A 17964-nucleotide genomic window follows, 5' to 3' on the forward strand; every position below is an offset into this window, starting at 1 on the left:
GTTAGAAGGTCCTAGCGCTGTTGTATTTTTATTTAAACACTGTTTCTGTGGCTGCCTGTTTCAGAATGTCAGCTGATGAAGACAGAGAGGCCGAAGCCGAACACCTTCATCATTCGCTGCCTCCAGTGGACCACCGTCATCGAGAGGACCTTCCACGTGGACTTGCCTGATGAGAGGTCGGTTCCCTAAAGACTCTTAAACCATCCTCTAGTCGTTGTTGGTCAATACACATAGAGGGTATTAGAGGAGGATATTTAGCTAGAGATTTCTTTAAAGCCTGACGTGAAAAATACTCTTTTTATATGTTCGGGGTTAAAGATAAAATGTTTTTGGATGAATAGGTTTTTGAATATATACTGTCTTTAGACCACATGACAGTAATCTAAAAGCAGCTGTTTGTATCAAAAAGTCAAGATATTTAAGAAAGTATTTTTTATATCACACCTTGGTTCGTCAAACTTAGTTATGCTTGAACTCAACTTGAAAACTTTATACTGTACATGCAAGAACAATACCGAAAATATTGTAAAATGAATGCAAGCTAAATAAATACGAATAAACATCCATGCCCAACTTTAAAATCAAATATGGATTTAAATAAGACAAATATGTTGTGGGTATTATCGAGGGAAAATGTATGTGTGAGGAGGTTTGCACTTTAGAGAGTGTGTGTGTGTGTGTGTGTGTGTGTGTGTGTGTGTGTGTGTGTGTGTGTGTGTGTGTGTGTGTGTGTGTGTGTGTGTGTGTGTGTGTGTGTGTGTGTGTGTGTGTGTGTGTGTGTGTGTGTGTGTGTGTGTGTGTGTGTGTGTGTGTGTGTGTGTGTGTGTGTGTGTGTGTGTGTGTGTGTGTGTGTGTGTGTGTGTGTGTGTGTGTGTGTGTGTGTGTGTGTGTGTGTGTGTGTGTGTGTGTGTGTGTGTGTGTGTGTGTGTGTGTGTGTGTGTGTGTGTGTGTGTGTGTGTGTGTGTGTGTGTGTGTGTGTGTGTGTGTGTGTGTGTGTGTGTGTGTGGAAAGAGAGAGGGTGAGAGAGACAGAGTGGAAGGGAGACCTTTCAAGTTGCGTTGGCATAAATTCTCCAGCTGCTCAGTTCCTTTCTGAGGAGCTGAGGTGTTTATCTCCAGAAAATGAACAGCTTTGCCCAGAAGACCACAGATGCTTCTGTGCATCCTTTGAGTTTGTGTGTGTTTTTAATGTGTGTGTGTGTGTGTGTGTGTTGGAACTGTCTGTCCAACTTTGTCTTTGTTATATTTTGCTTTATAATAGTTTTGCCTATAAATAATCCAATCAATATTTCAGAGTTAAAACAAAGCTTATATCTTTTATATTGAGTCAAGTCAAGTGTACACAATATGCAAGAGGGACGACTGCGAGCTCCAGATGTGTGTGTGCACAAGAAGTGTGCATCATTGAAGTTTAAGTGGATGGGAAAGAACTGTGTGTGCCACAACTGGGTATCTGTCTGTGTGTGTGTGTGTGTGTGTGTGTGTGTGTGTGTGTGTGTGTTACTGTATTTGTTGTACTGTACCAGCGCTGGCAAGACTCCAACTACCGCAGCCCCAGCCGTGCGCAGAGAGGGCGGCACGTGTTGGCACGGCGCCCAACTGTAGGCAGGCCCATTATCTCTCATTAGCACAAAAAAAAACTCATTATACAAAAAACACTCTAACCAAGAGAGAGAGCATTTATCTGCTGCCTGACCTTGAGAGAGTTCCCATTGCTTTTCATGTAGCTAAACACACACACACACACACACACACACACACACACACACACACACACACACACACACACACACACACACACACACACACACACACACACACATTGTGGGTGAGTGCTCCATTGTTGTAGATGGAGTGTAACTTGAGTTTGCCCTTGTTTTGGAGTGTGTAGGGTACGCTCTGAAGTCTTTGCAGTAGAAAGGGATTCAAATCTCAAACACACACACTGCTGTGTTTAGGATGTTCTTCCAGATCCCTCAAGGAAACATATGGGCATCTAACTCAAAACAAAACAAAAGACACAGGGGTGATGATTTGGGAGTCAAGCAGGTTTCATTATTATGACCTCCTCACGGCTCACTCTGGGTAAGTGTGTTTGAAAGTACACACCCGTAACTCCCAGCTCGCTGCTCCGTAGTGCTGAGGATTTCTGAATATTTGAATATCATCTTAAGTTCACCTCAGTTCGTGCTCTTGGTGTTTAATGCTAACATGTAACCCTTGCATGTACAGCAGCACAGGATTTACACTGTTTGAGTCAAGATCAGTGGGGGCAAACATGAAAAGAGAATTCTTTCTGAAACCAGTTTAGTGTCGTCGAACCTACATTTTCAGCATGTTATCTTTAAAAACTGAAATATTAACGCTAGACAACATGATCTGCTTTCATGCAATTCACCAGATATACAATTATGGAGACGCATATGACTGCAAAAAATAACTTAATGTTCTGCTATCATTTTCCCTGGTCCTTCTCTTCCCTTCTCTATCAGACGTTTGGCCCTGTTCCTATAAACCATTATATTCATCATCGTTAAATGCAGTTAATGTGTCTACATAACCTGAAGCATGGCTAGCCTTCTCCTACAGATGATGGTCACACACACACACACACACACACACACACACACACACACACACACACACACACACACACACACACACACACACACACACACACACACACACACACACACACACACACACACACACACTTTCTCTCAACAGATGTTGAACAGCAGTGCTAATGGAAAGTCAATGGGGAGGAACAATGTTAGCAAACAATAATGCATTGTTCTCTCTAATGCATGGGTGTGCGTTTACACACACACACACACACACACACACACACACAAACACACACACACACACAAACACACATAAACACACATGCACACACCAACACACACATAAACTTAAATACACACACATGCACAGACTGGTAGGCATTAGTTCTACTCCGTGATCATTGCTCAGCTGGTTGATTCTCTAGTTGACCATGTTTCCTCTCTGTTGAACAAATAGGTGTTAAATGTTAATTGAAAACTCCTTAGCGCCTTCGAAAACGGTTATATAAGTGACTATCCATATTAAAGAATCTACGAGCAATATTAGGGTTTACATCTGCTTGATATACTGTTGCATGGAAGATTGCTGGGTTTCATGAAATACAAATATATAAAGGATCATGTCTCATCCACTTAAACAATATCATGGTTCAGACGTAGCAGAACGGATACATTAGATGTTGTCTCTTATCTAAACATTGTCTTGTTGTGTGTTGTGAAATGCAGAGATGAGTGGACAGAGGCCATCCAGATGGTGGCCGACAAGCTGCAGAGACAAGAGGAGGAAAGGATCCAGTGCAGCCCCAACACCAACATCGACAACATGGTGGAGGAGGAGATGGACATCTCCACCACGCACCACAAACGCAAGGTAACACAACAGGTGCGAACAGACCAACAAACTCATACTCACACACTGTGCTCAAAATCAAGGAATGATTCCAGCTGTAATATTGTTGTTCATTGTCATTATTCTGTCTTTGCTCAAAGAGTCCCTGATAACAAGAGCTTTAATTGTTTTTTCCATATTAAAATAAAGTAAAAGCATTAATGCAAACTTTTGTAAATGTAGTATTAAAGTGGCGTGGCAAAGGCTGGATGTATCAAGTAAACCAAACTGTCTAAAGCAGCGCGAGGCCCGTGAAGGCTCCACTGTGTTTAACACCCTAACACATTTTGCTTAAGTGCAATGTCAGAAATGTTAATGGTCAATATTGTTAGATTCGTCCAAGGGGGACCATTAACCTCAACATTAAATGTCATGACATTTTGGCCAGTAACTGTCAACAAATGTTGCTTCGGGACAAACTGTTAGATGGCGAAACGTACTAAGAAACTACCGAAGGAAATGTCTCTGTAGCAGCAAGTATTGAAATCAAATTTAGTAATCTTGTTTACATGATCGGTTCCTTAAATCCAAATTTAGCACATTTGAGGCTGTATTTTATTCAGGCTGAGTTATTGGCAGTTGTTTAGATAACATTTAACATTTGAGAGGTTTGCTTCTTTTGTTGAATGACAGAAACTATTTGTAGAAATCACATTTATATTCCTCAAAGCAATGTATCAAGAATAGCATTGGTACTCGACTGAAACATTTCAAAGGATACATGAACACTGCCTAAGTGGGACCTAAAAAAGACCATTTTAACTGTTATACTTGAGGCGTAAATTCATTACTGACATTCTGCGTTTGCCTCCTCAAGACAATGAGCGACTTCGACTACCTGAAGCTGCTTGGAAAGGGAACCTTCGGTAAAGTGATTCTCGTGCGGGAAAAGGCCAGCGGTAAATACTACGCCATGAAGATCCTTAAAAAAGAAGTCATCATAGCCAAGGTGAGTCTGAGAGACTGTTTGTGGCACTCCAGCCTTTTTTTCTGATTCCTTTTCATTTTGAGCATTTCATGGAGTGCTCTTCAACTGTTCATTTGGTTGATTGAATCTGTTTTTACCGTATCTGCGCAGGATGAAGTGGCTCACACACTCACAGAGAGCAGAGTACTGAAAAACACCAGACACCCCTTCCTCACTGTAAGTACCTCATTCACACTAAATACTTTAGCTGTTACGCATATGCAAATGTGCCGACATCTGTAAGAGAGCATGTTGAATACAGCATATTGATCCTTTACGTACCTGAGTCTCTGGAGACTAATTATGAGTGAGACACCAAATTGTTGTACATTAACAGCCGCATCTGTTCACTTTACACCGTCTTTCAAGTGCTCATACACACAACAATACAAGCCGCTGCTCATTTATATCAAAAAACAATGTAAACACACACACATTGTATATGAACGTTCTCACAAACACTGTTGTGAGAATGCATTCGTTTTACATCTGAGTTTACCCCCGTCACACCTGCAGCCACAAAGAGACTCCGACCAACTGTTCTTTTGTTTAGCGAGTTTCTTCCACAAAAGAAAAACACACATCTATTTGCTTTGAATAAGCAAATAGAGACATAAACAGTTTGAAGCTATGAAGGATCACGTTGTGCCGCTCCTGCTGTTTTAGACCAAATGGGACCGGACTACTTGCTGAGTATAAAATTGCTCACTTAAACTGGCTGTGCTCTGCGTAGGGAGTGCAGGTCAAATGTATTATTGGGCAAAATCAAAAACAATATTTGAGGCTTTTCAATTCATCCTATTGCACCGAAATAAAATAGAAATCTATTGTGTCGGTAAATGCATCATTAGCACTTGATTAGTAAGATTTGCTTACACACTATGTTTTCGTTTGCACTGTGGGATCATTTCAGTCCACTATGTGTCAAATTAGGCACCTGGCTACATAAGTGTGAATTGACAGAAATCAGAACACGCAACAGACACAATAAACATTGTATAAACATGGTGTTTATGTGTGTGTGTGTGTCTTTGTTTCAGTCATTGAAGTATTCATTCCAGACTAAAGACCGCCTCTGTTTCGTCATGGAATATGTGAATGGAGGAGAGGTAAGACGCACACACACACACACACACACACACACACACACACACACACACACACACACACACACACACACACACACTTTCATGATGGTTGTGCTGTATGTGGTTACCGGTCTTTGTGGTACCGCTTTAAACAGCCAGTTAAACCACAACTCCACCACACTAACTGACAGTGTTTAGGCACTCACTAACCCTACTCAATCTCGTTATACTCTGTGTATGATGACAATAAAAGGCTTTAACGTAACTTAAAGCTGTGTTAAAACGTGACTATGGATACACATTAATACCAAAAAGACACATTTCTTAGCTGTTTCTCTTATCTTGTATGTCCAATAATAGTTACATCAGGGTTATAAAAGGCGTTAATAATACATATAATTGCCATTCGATAGATATTTGTAATGTGGGGTGGGTTCCTTAACTTAGTTTATACATGTCTCTCAAAGACATATTACTTTTTTAAATAGGGAAATATTGTGTTTTTGGTGATGAACAGCCATAGCAGTGGAGCAGAGCAATGTAAAGACGTGGAAACACTCGAGAAGTGGCAACATTGTGTCTGTTCGATTGCTTTCTAACACAGTTAATTTGCCAACCAACTGGCCTCTCGCTTGCCTTCTCATTTGTGTTTCCCGCGCCACCCCTCTCCTGCTTGTGTCTATTTATGAACACACCTATGGGGCAGATATAGCCAAAATGACAGTCGGAGACGAAATGAGTTTGGATTCCCCCACTTTTCCATTTCTCAGATTTTTAATCGGGCCGTTTTTGCAATCTTGGTTCATTCCCTCAGTGTAACTGTCACCTGCTCCCCTCCCAGATAGTTAGGAAGTTCAGCCAGTGACAGGCCTGAGCAAACACACACACACACACACACACACACACACACACACACACACACACACACACACACACACACACACACACACACACACACACACAAAACACCAGCAATCACACATTCTAACACAAACACACAGAGCACATTTTTACCTCATAAGACAAATTGTGACCACACACACACACACACACATACACACACACACACACACACACACACACACACACACACACACACACACACACACACACACACACACAACCCATTACAAACCTGCCACAGTCACAGCTGCCAGTACACTGATGAAGGCCCACCTGTCGTGTTACCCCCTCTCACCACACCCCCACCACTCACACACACACACACACACATATTACACACGGACACCATTTGAGCAAGGTGGTCTGTGAGCATCACTCCAGCGGCCATATGCAAACCTCCCCGAACAATTAATGGGGAGATATGCACCCCTTGGCCTCATGGGTAATTTGTCCGACTTGACTGCTGCGCCGCAGCAGGCTGGTGTCATTTCAGTGCCACATGTGTAGCCGTGTGACAGTGACAACTCGACAACTGACAGCTAGGAAGTGAGAGAGAGATGAAGGGAATGTGAGGTGAGCGATGAAAAGGCAGGAAGGGGGAGAAACGAGAGGTCACGCCACCTGGGGAGAGAAACAAGTTGTGTTCTCTTTAAAGTATGGAAACGAGCGTCTTGGCAGGAGAGGGATGGATATGAGAATGGAGTAAATGAAGACGGAGGCTCAGGGGGCAAGGCCAGTTAGGCCCTAATGAGAGCTGCACTGGAGGCAGTTGAAATGGGAGGGGGGGGAGAGAGTGTTGGCGGCGGCGGCAGCAGCGGCGGTCGGCCTGTCTTTAACTAGACTGGTGTATTGATTAAACTCTTGATTTGGCCCCCGTCGCCGAACTCTACGCCAGCACCATGCCAACCTAGCCCAGAGGGTAACATGGAGAGGTATGTGTGTGTTGTGTGTGTGTGTGAGGGGAGATGAGGCGCCAGCTGCCGAGTGCCTCCATCCGCCGAGCGCCTCCACCCGCCCTCCTCCGAGACGCCCCCCCCCCCTCCCACCCAGCCACGAGCACCCCTCACACACAACCCCCCCTCCCCTCCGCTATCTATCATCTCAATATGGTGCGGGCAGCCAGTTTGTGTTGTGCTAATTTCCTCCAATAAATCAGTAATTATTGCTGTGCCGTCCCTGCTGTCTCTCCCCCCTCTCTCCCTCACTCTCTTCCTCCCTCTTTCTCCCGCAGCTGTTTTTCCATTTGTCCAGAGAGCGGGTGTTTTCAGAGGAGCGCACGCGCTTCTACGGTGCCGAGATCGTTTCGGCTCTCGACTACCTGCATTCAGCCAAGATTGTGTACCGGGACCTCAAGGTAAACAGAAGCAGAGAGGGGAGGGGAGGCTGGTTTGGGGGCATGGATGAGAGTGATCAGATATTTGGGGGAAAACTTTTTGTTGTGCCCCCACACCTTGTGTTCCAGAGTTTGTTTATTTGCATCCAGGAGGAGAGGAGTGGTGCAGGATGTGTAGTAATTAAGAGAGGGATGGGGAAAAGCCCACACAGACATTAAGCAGTAAAGAAGTGTGGGAGGGGGGGGTGCTGATGCCACAGAGGGAGAGAGGTAGATGTCTGAGTGTCTGCCTGGCAGCATTGGCTCTGCTCACAGCAGCCAAGAAAACAGAAAGGAGAAAAAGCAGACAGAGAGCGAGAAAAACACTTCAGCCATTAAAATGTAAAGGTTGAGTGGCTCCATAACATGCCTGAAGTGTATCTCCCTCCTCTGCCTGTTTGTGTGTCTGAGTGTGTGTGTACTGCAACAATGTGGGGGAATACGATATGAGTTTCCTCACCGGCAAAACGAATTGTATTCAATAAAAAAGCGAGTATTGTATTGATTTTCAGTCGCAAATGATGACACAATAAGAGATCAATTTCCACTGATGTTTGAGTTGCATTGTGGGAACTGATGTGTATTTTCTTTCCCCTCCCAGTTGGAGAACCTGATGCTGGATAAAGACGGGCATATCAAAATCACAGATTTCGGCCTCTGCAAGGAGGGCATCACAGACGCTGCTACCATGAAAACCTTCTGTGGCACGCCCGAGTACCTTGCTCCTGAGGTAGGCTCTTTAATCTGTGGACTTTAGACTCTTTCTCTCATTTCTTGGTGCTTACATTTCAAAGTATTTTCACATTTCCACTCGATGTATTTGATCTTTAACACTATTTTACCCATCTGTACTCTATATAGCCATATCATGCATTTAGTTAAGTGTGCAGCAGTAGAATAACCTTTCATTCCTGGGTTTCTAACAACCAGAAGTAAGGTATGAATTTGAAGGTCATAAATAATGATACAGCATCTTTGCCATTCAAAGGGGATTTAAAAACAGTACCATCTTTTTAGCAGGGATTTTAGCATCAAATCGAAATTCAGATTCCTTAGCACGAATACACATTACTGTTACTGACTACAGAAGTTTATTTTTTTACAAAATGGTAGTTTTTATGCTTCAATTTTAGGTACGACAACTATCCATCTGCTCAATAATCCTAAATGTGTTCTATCATAAAACAAACCTGACTATGCAAAATAAACATCAATATATATCTTAAATGATATTTTACACTCCATTGTGAGAGTGATTACATAAAGTAGGGGTATTTTGTTTACATGATGTATATGTGACCAAATGATGATCGATTAGATAACCACACCCACAGCACAATGTAGACTCTTCCAATACGACACAATCATTAAATAGTACAAATGCACCTGATGAATTACATACATATATACATTACATGCAGATCTTGACTGTTTGTCAGGATCTCTAAACTGAGCAGATTGACTCAGTCTTTGTAGTGCTTAAAAGCATCGCCACCCTTTACCCACAATGCACTTCATCCTCTGACGTTTGAAACCTTCTTATGGTGGATTTTATGCATGTGCATTTTAATTTGCAAACACTTTCCATAATATCAGGGTGAACAGTAAATATGCAGCTTATACGTGTGAACGAGGGTGTCGGTTGAATTGGAAAAGGGCACAGCGCGCACACACACACAAAACTACATTCTTGTAATAATTTTTTCAGTCATCCGCTGTCCAGCCAACAGCGCTGCTTCACTCGAAGGCCGCAGTGAGCTGGCGAGGTGTTGCAGGGCTGTGGGTGGTGGAGACAGAGCGGTGTAGATGTGGAGATGAAGGCAGCAGTGGAGAGGCATAGTGTATATCCCACTTGAAAAAGTATGGAGGACAATTTGGCGCAGCATTTTGTGCTTTTTTTTTTTTTTAGAGTCCCTTCCTTTGCGTGCCAAAAGCTGATTGGAGGCTGTTGGTTATTTTTCACAGGATGTGCGTCTGTGTGCATTTATGTGTGTGCGCGTGTGTGCTGTGTGTGTGATTGCAGTAGAAAGTGCGGGCTAAAGCGAGGCAGATGGCGGCAGATGGGCGAGGTTGGAGGAAGGTGCTCGGAAAAAACCTGGAAATCTACACCACCGCCGCCGCCACTCACCCGCCCGCACGCTCTGCTCGCCCGCCCGCGTGTAAAAATAACACAGTTTGCTCGGAGCCAAGTTACAGAGATGCAAAGTAGCCGGGATTAAAAAGAGAGGGGGGGGTTGAAGACAGAGGAAGATGAGAAGGAAGATAAAATATTTCAGGGTTACAGGAGTGAAATTCAGACACTTCCCATGTTTGCCATCAGAGAAGAGGGCAGATGAGAGGGTTTGTGTCCGCTGCCTGGAGGAAGTCATACATTCAGATACTTCAGCTACACAAAGCTGGGAATGAGTCTAAACTGTACTCTCCATGCATTAGATAGGTTCTTTATTGAATCAAAGATAGTCAAAAACAATCACGAATACCAAACAATGAGCAGGTCCTTTCTAAAGGGATGGAACAGAGTCAGAGAAAACACATGGGGAGTGTTTTCTCTGTTTTCTCATATTTTTTATGGTTGACACATTTCTCCGTGGCTATTTTTTTATCAAGTGTTGAATGGAATGGATTTGAGCCGACTCCATTTATTTGTTTGTTTTTATTTTGTTTGTATATGTTTTGCATTGTAGGTTTTTTTTAATTTTTTTTACTGTTACCGTAAATGTTTCATAAACATAACAGCACAGTCAGCTGTTAGTGAAACATGCAAAATGTCAAAAAAACAGTGTCAACACAAACCGGTTTCCAAATGATGACACTTTGGAGATAGAAGGTCTCCGTGTGACACCGACAATATGTGAGTGTACGTTCACTGTGCCCAGTATATGAGGTGTGTGTGTATGTGTGTGTGTTCCCTGTAGCCTGCTGGGTATCTGGGCTGGTATAGCCACAGGCTGTGTGTGCCCGTCCCATCTAGTGGTGTCCAGGCTGCCAAAGCCCCCGCCCCCCGAGCAGCGCCTCGCTGCCACATGGCCGCCCCAACAGGGACCTGCAGGACAGGACCTTTTAATCACAGCTTTTTCTCTACTCTTCTTCTTCTTCCTCTCTTCTGTCGCGTCCTGCTGATTTTTCTAATTTGTGACTTCTACCGTCTTGTCCTATTTATTTGTCCTGTCTGTTTCTAAAATATACACAAGCACAAGCGCACACACACTACCATGCGTCCATGCCTAAGGCTGTGGGGCAGCATTCTGGCTCTGTGTGGATTAATCTGCTCCCTGCCTGCAACCGAGCTGCTACTGTACCACTTTCTTTGGTCCCAGGACACACAAACACAAACACACACACCCTTTCTCTAACATGCACATACATATATACATGCCCAACTGGACTGTTTGTATTTCTATACATTTCTGTACCTTTTTGTGCACAGACTCAACGAGCGGCCTTGTAGATCAGAATGGAAAACAGCGTTGTGAGCTGCTCTGAATTTCATAAACCCTGCAGGGACTGAGGACACCAAACATTAACTAGTTTGTCTCACTCTCAAAACTTTATGAATTTGATGAGGACAGGATAAATATTCCATCTGCTGTGTGGTGTGTGTGTGTGTGGTGTGTGTGTGTGTGTGTTGTGTGTGTGTGTGTGTGTGTGTGTGTGTGTGTGTGTGTGTGTGTGTGTGTGTGTGTGTGTGTGTGTGTGTGTGTGTGTGTGTGTGTGTGTGTGTGTGTGTGTGTGTGTGTGTGTGTGTGTGTGTTGTGTGTGTGTGTGTGTGTGTGTGTGTGTGTGTGTGTGTGTGGTGTCAGTGTCTGACAGTCTCCCAGCAGTCTAAGCCAGTGTTATCCCTCCAGCCGTACCAATCAATAGTATATCTGGAGCTGGCGGCGCGCTAACGTTCCCTAGCTCTTCTCTGCAGCTGCCAGCAGGGTGACCAGCATTATTCCCACACAAAAACACACACATAAAATAGCACTCATAACTCTTTTATTCACTTCCACGCACATGTTGCCTTGCACACACTGCAGCAGCCGCCTGCATCATTAGCAGTTTAGTGTTGAGTGTGTGAGCTCCGTCAGTTAATGACCGGCTCTCTGTAGCATCGAGCTGCTGTGAAACTGTTTGCTGTTATTTCTCATATAGTATCAGTGCAATGACATTTAAGAGTAACTGCAGAGAGAAATGTTAGAAAAAACCACTTTCATTCAACTTTGGCGACGGTATTACAGTATCTCTCCCACAGATATAAGGCTTTAAGATGCAGGATTTCTGATTTGATTACATTGAATATGAAAACCAAAATAGGAATTATTTTTGCTTCAAACTGAGATATTCCTCTTTTTCTTATAGATTTATCAGATGTAGCATCCTTCATTTAGAAATATCATACTCATGGATTTATATTGCCGTTTTGACGCCCAAAGCTGAACATAAATAACCTTTTTCTCATCTTTAGATACAATTATTAAACTATCATTTGCCTGATCCTTGGAGTTGTCAATGTGGAGCTCACACACTTTCATATGAGGCTTTAAATGTGTGGTTTATTGGTTTGTAGGTTATGTATTTTCACAGTAAGTCTGCAGTTTGGATAAACACGTCTCTACTCTAATCAATCTAAGCTATTTATGTATTTGTGACACTCGTACTATCTGCATCTGCCACCTGTCTCGCTTCTACTAATGGCAGATATTAGCTTAGTGTATGGTATATTTGAAATATTTTAATATTATGACATTTGCTGTAATTTCATCCTGTAGTTTATAATAGTGGTGTCGAAAAGATGTTTATGTGCTTGAATGCATTCACATACGTGTGTCTATTATCGTCCACCCTGACTGGTCCATTATTATTATTATTATTAGCCTTGAGTGAGACGTTATTGTTATCGTAGAGATGTGCAACGTATGCTGTTCTGGCTGCTCTCCAGCACTGTCACACACACACACACACACACACACTTACACACACACACACACACACACACACACACACACACACACCACACACACACACACACACCCACACACAACACACACACAACACAGCACCCTGAAATACCTCTCTTCCTGCGTCTGCATCCCTTTCCTCCTTTTAACTTTCCTTGTGGAGAGCAAACAGGAACACGAGAGCGTTAAAAGAGAAGGAACGAGCGAGGGAAGACATGATTAGAAGACGGAGGATTTGGGATAAGACAGGCAGGGAATAAGATCAGGACGGCAGCCCACACTTTGATACGGCGGAACAACAGCAGCTCTCAGTCTGCCCGTACAGTACCTGAGAGCCAGCTCTGAGGGGGGGAGGGCGGCCCTGACCCCTGCTGCTGTTCCTGCCTTTTTCATCCAGGGACGGTCCTCTCTGCCCCTGCCAGCAGAAGGAGCAGTTTGCCAGGGGAGAGCTGGCAGGGACCGGGGGGGAACGGCCAGCACAGTGACTCCCTTACTGTACCGGGGGCCTCTGAAGACCTTGCCATCCCATGATGTGTGTGTTTGTGTGTGTGTGTGTTGCTACTTTCTGTTCTTCTTGGGCAACTTTACTGTATTTTTAATGTATCCTTCGTGCAAAATGGCATATTGGCTCTCCTTTCCTCGGGCACTCTGTATAGTCCAATGAAATACACGCAGAATTAAAGCAGATGTCCAATAAAACAAATGGTCCCATTTACAAAAAAAGCAACCTTGTGTATCTGTCTCTTTTTTAGGTCCTGGAGGACAACGACTACGGCCGAGGCGGTGGACTGGTGGGGTCTGGGCGTGGTGACGTACGAGATGATGTGCGGACGACTGCCGTTCTACAACCAGGACCACGAGAAGCTGTTCGAGCTTATCCTCATGGAGGACATCAAGTTCCCCCGCACACTGTCCTCCGACGCCAAGTCCCTGCTGTCAGGCCTGCTCATCAAAGACCCCAACAAACGGTGTGTGTGTGTGTGTGTGTGTGTGTGGTGTGTGGTGTGTGTGTGTGTGTGTGTGGGTGTGTTGTGTGTGTGTGTGTGTGTGTGTGTGTGTGTGTGTGTGTGTGTGTGTGTGTGTGTGGTGTGTGTGTGTGTGATGTAAGAGTGCTAAAAGGTCGGGGGGAAAAGTTTGCAGGTGAATCATTTTGGTCGCTAACATCAGAAATGATCTCTTGCTATATATTGACGCACTAAAGATATCTCTGCACATATGAAGCTTACATAAGCAAATATCATTTCTCAAACACAGTATCTCTCACATATATTCACAACATTATTGTTGAATGATGTTTTATTGGATCTTAAAAAATACTTCTTTACCGTAATTACCCGTAGGCCTATGTTTGTTTCTGGTGTGTTCACCTTTCTCTGGTCCTCTGATTGGATCATTTACAGCATCTGTGTACACCCCAGCTGTAACAAATTCATTGTGCAGGAGTTTTTATTTTAATTTTATTCAGTATATTTTGCTTAAGAAAGTGAATAAATATCTTCTAATTACTTCCGACGATATATATAAGTTTGATTACTTTCTGTTTGCTTTAAATTAATTGTTGCTTCTATCCTCTGATCTCAGTTTGTTTTAACAATCCTCTCGTGTCCTCTAGGCTCGGTGGAGGACCAGATGACGCTAAAGAAATAATGAGACACAGTTTCTTCTCTGGCGTGGACTGGCAGCATGTTTATGATAGAAAGGTATGAAGTGATATAATAATAATGCGCACTTAGCTATTGTTTCATGCTGTTCTCGTACCCTCTAGTTATGAAGCACAATGGGAGGGCAGGTAGATAACAGTTATTTAACTCCCATTCGTTTTCTAAGTGATTGTGTGTACATTGTATTCATTTAAAGCAGGGGTGGGGAACCTCTGGCCTCCGGGCCGTAGATGGTCCGCGAGACCATTGGATACGGCCCTCGAGGTCATTTATAAACACACGCAAAATGATAATAATTTAGATTTAGAAATCTAGACCGCAAAATAATTAAACAAGCGAGTGCCTGTTTTTCCTGTCCAATTTCAGGGTCCTTGAACACAACACGAGCCTAACGTGTCATCACGTGGTATTAGTCTCGTCTGACACATAGGCCGTTTCTCAATCGCGAGGATGCTTGCTTGGTAGCATATGTCTTCCGAGTCACTTCCTTCAGAAGCTAATCAAGAATCCTTCCTGGTAATCGGAAAACGAAGAGTGGAACAGGCTAGCAAGTGTGCAGGTGTGCGTCATATGAGAGGCCCCGCCTTACATTTTCCGCCACAGATTTGGGGAAATTGGTCCGTGCGCAAAGCATTGTGGGGATTTGAAGGACGCGAAGTCTACCCATGTGCAGCCTCGAAATTACCCCCAAACCAAGAACGCGGCCTCGGTGGAATTCCAAGTATGCTGGAGATTGGAACAGTCCTTCGGCGGCACTCGATGACGTAGTATCCTTGAAATATTGGCTTGGAAGCCAGTTTCCTCGCGATTGAGAAACGGCCATAGACTGTATATATAAAGGTCTGACAGCGGTGTAGAGCATGGATGTATAATAAGCATGGATGTATAATAAGAACTGGATACAGCGTGGGAGGCGGGGTCTTGTTCTTTCCTATGAGAGCTGCTCATTGGCGCATGAAGTAAAAATGGCCCAACTTTTGAGAGAGCGAAACGTCACAGATTACCCATCATGCCTGGCTGCCAGAGCAGAAGAACCCGTATGTGCGCTCACAGAGCATGTGCCCCCTTAAGCCCCCGCTCCCCGAGCTCCCACTCTCGGCTCACTAGAAAGAATGGAGAGAGAAAATAAATCTAGATTCGGCTTTTAGTGCATTTTACAACTTTAAGGACTTGATGATTATAATAAGGGCTATAACATAGTTCATACTGGGTAGGGTAAAAAATGATCCGCTGATTTACAGACGTCTCTTTCCCCATGTTAGTCAATGGGAAAAAGTTGTTTTGGGCCGGGTGATGTCACGGACTGATACGGAAGTTGCAGTGCCGCCGTTTGGACACAACGAATATCCGGAGCACTTCCTGGGGGCTTGATAAGAGGTAGAGTGCTGACGGAGGGTGTTTCTCAATGTAAAGCTGCTCCAGAGCCACTATTTCAAGTATACTACGTCATCGAGTCCCGCCGAAGTACTGTTCCAATGTCCAGCATACTTGGAATTCTACCGAGCCAGGTGTAGGCTACTTCGTTTGGAGAAATTTCGAGGCTGCACATGTGTAGACTCCGCTGTCTTAAAATCCCCACAATGCTTTGCGCACGGACCAATTTCCCCAAATCTGTGGCGGAAAATGTAAGGCGGGGCCTCTCATATGAGTATGACGCACACCTGCACACTTGCTAGCCTGTTCCACTCTTCGTTTTCCGAATGCCAGGAAGTATTCTTGCCTCGTTTCTGAAGCAAGTGACTCGGAAGACATGTGCTACCAAGCAAGCAAGTGTAGGCCTACTCGACATTGAGAAACACCCGGAGAGCACCAGAACTCCGCTCCGGCACTTCATTTAAAATTGCAGTACCCATAAGGAGCCGTACACATGCCGCAGTTTTTGCGTGGCTGTGTCTTTAGTTGAAAGCCCAGTAGCGATCTGTCATACTGATCATACAGTCAATAACTTTGTTGTTATTAGCATCTGGTTAGCTAGCTGTGCTAACGAATATAAGAAGCTTTTTCTACAACCAGTGAGGTAAAGGCACATCTTTATATGATCATTATAGTTGTAAAAAAAACAAGAGAATAAATGAAAAACAGATATAAAATACTATATGACAGTAAAAAAAAGCTGTTATTAATAAACAAGAATACAGTTTGAAAGGGGAGTGATTTGTAAAATATCCATAAAGATAAATAAAATCTGCTTACAGTTCTGTTTCATATAGGTGTTGAGAGATGTATCCATAGAGCTCCTAATGTTGCTCTCAAAGTGCACCAGATTGATGCTTTTAACTTCACCATTTACATTTTCTTTTTTATTTCCTTCCCTTTCCATTTCCTCTCCTTTCCTTTTCTCTTTCATTCCTCCTCCTCTCATTTCCCTAAACTCTTTTTTCTCTCTTCTCTCCTCTTTTTATTTCCTCATCTCCTTTCCTCTATCCTTTCTTCTTCTCCCTCCACATTACTCTCCTCTTTCCTTTGTTTCCAATTCATTTTTGCCTTACTGCCATGACTAAGGACAATCATCCCAAAGTGTAAGGTTATAATGAGATAATAAAGAAAAGGATCATTCATTAGAAATCAGGAAAATGGCAAAAGAAAGAAAGTTTGTGTCGAGTTTGGTGTCCTTCTAACATCTGCTCTGTAGTTTGAAAGTTATCGTACAACCTCACCTGTCCCCTCTTTGTCCTCCTCTCCTCTCAGATGGTTCCTCCCTTCAAGCCTCAGGTGACGTCGGAGACGGACACCAGATACTTTGACGAGGAGTTCACGGCCCAGACCATCACGATCACTCCACCAGAGAAATGTGAGTCTCCCTTTCTCTTTATCACGCAGAACAGATGCTCACATTAACATTTGTTTTACATAACTGAGGATATTCTTAGTGTATAGAGAAGTAGAGAAAATAAGCAGAATCTGAAGAAGTGTGTGTTTAACAAGTGTTGAGATTAATATTACACGCACATCCCAGCAAACAATGTACAGTGAGTGCTTTATGTGTTTTCATATACTTGAAGTACTTCAGAGGATTATGATGTTAACAAAGTGTTTTGTTTAGAAGTTTGAATAAATTATGTTTTGTTTGTTAGGCACCTAAAAGTGATACAATTCTACTTTTAACTCACTTTGATTACTCGTTTAAAACAATATATGTGCTACTGCTCTTTCTTGAGGTGAGATATTTCACCTTAAATTAACTGAGGTAACAGACACTCTGAATGTGTCTCTGTAATAGTCCCTCAGGCCATGCAGCTCTTCACAGGTTTTTGGAATAAAGACGCCGGTTTCAGCGCTGAATTATGCATGAGTGGAACCGATGTGTTTCTCCGCGCTAATGTGAGGTTCCCACTTGTTTTCTAGGTCGCACATCAGTCAGTTAACAGGGGGTTGTCACATCGGAGACACACTCATTAATTGAATTTTGTTCCGTTTAAACCTGCAGTACAACACCTTAATCCTAATGAAAAATCCACCTGATTATATACTTTTATTACACAGTCTAGTTTAATACTCGATTCTGATTGGTCAATTCGGACATTTCAGAGGTTGTTAACACTAGATAACACACTGCTGCTAAGCAAAATAATGTTGTT

At 43.3% G+C, this 17964-nt stretch overlaps 1 protein-coding gene across 1 annotated transcript in view; it reads left to right on the forward strand.

Annotated features, from left to right (window-relative positions):
* Positions 1-17964, forward strand: part of akt3a (v-akt murine thymoma viral oncogene homolog 3a) — a 55674-nt gene that overhangs the window by 33019 nt on the left and 4691 nt on the right. The window contains 11 exon segments of the mRNA XM_034237739.1: positions 65-176; positions 3293-3437; positions 4273-4404; positions 4534-4599; positions 5463-5531; positions 7645-7767; positions 8387-8515; positions 13478-13504; positions 13506-13693; positions 14338-14425; positions 17075-17177. Coding sequence (XP_034093630.1) covers positions 65-176; positions 3293-3437; positions 4273-4404; positions 4534-4599; positions 5463-5531; positions 7645-7767; positions 8387-8515; positions 13478-13504; positions 13506-13693; positions 14338-14425; positions 17075-17177 — 1182 coding nt within the window.

This window comes from Gymnodraco acuticeps, unplaced genomic scaffold (assembly GCF_902827175.1).
Source record: "Gymnodraco acuticeps unplaced genomic scaffold, fGymAcu1.1, whole genome shotgun sequence".
In the NCBI taxonomy this organism is placed as follows: Eukaryota; Metazoa; Chordata; class Actinopteri; order Perciformes; family Bathydraconidae; genus Gymnodraco; species Gymnodraco acuticeps.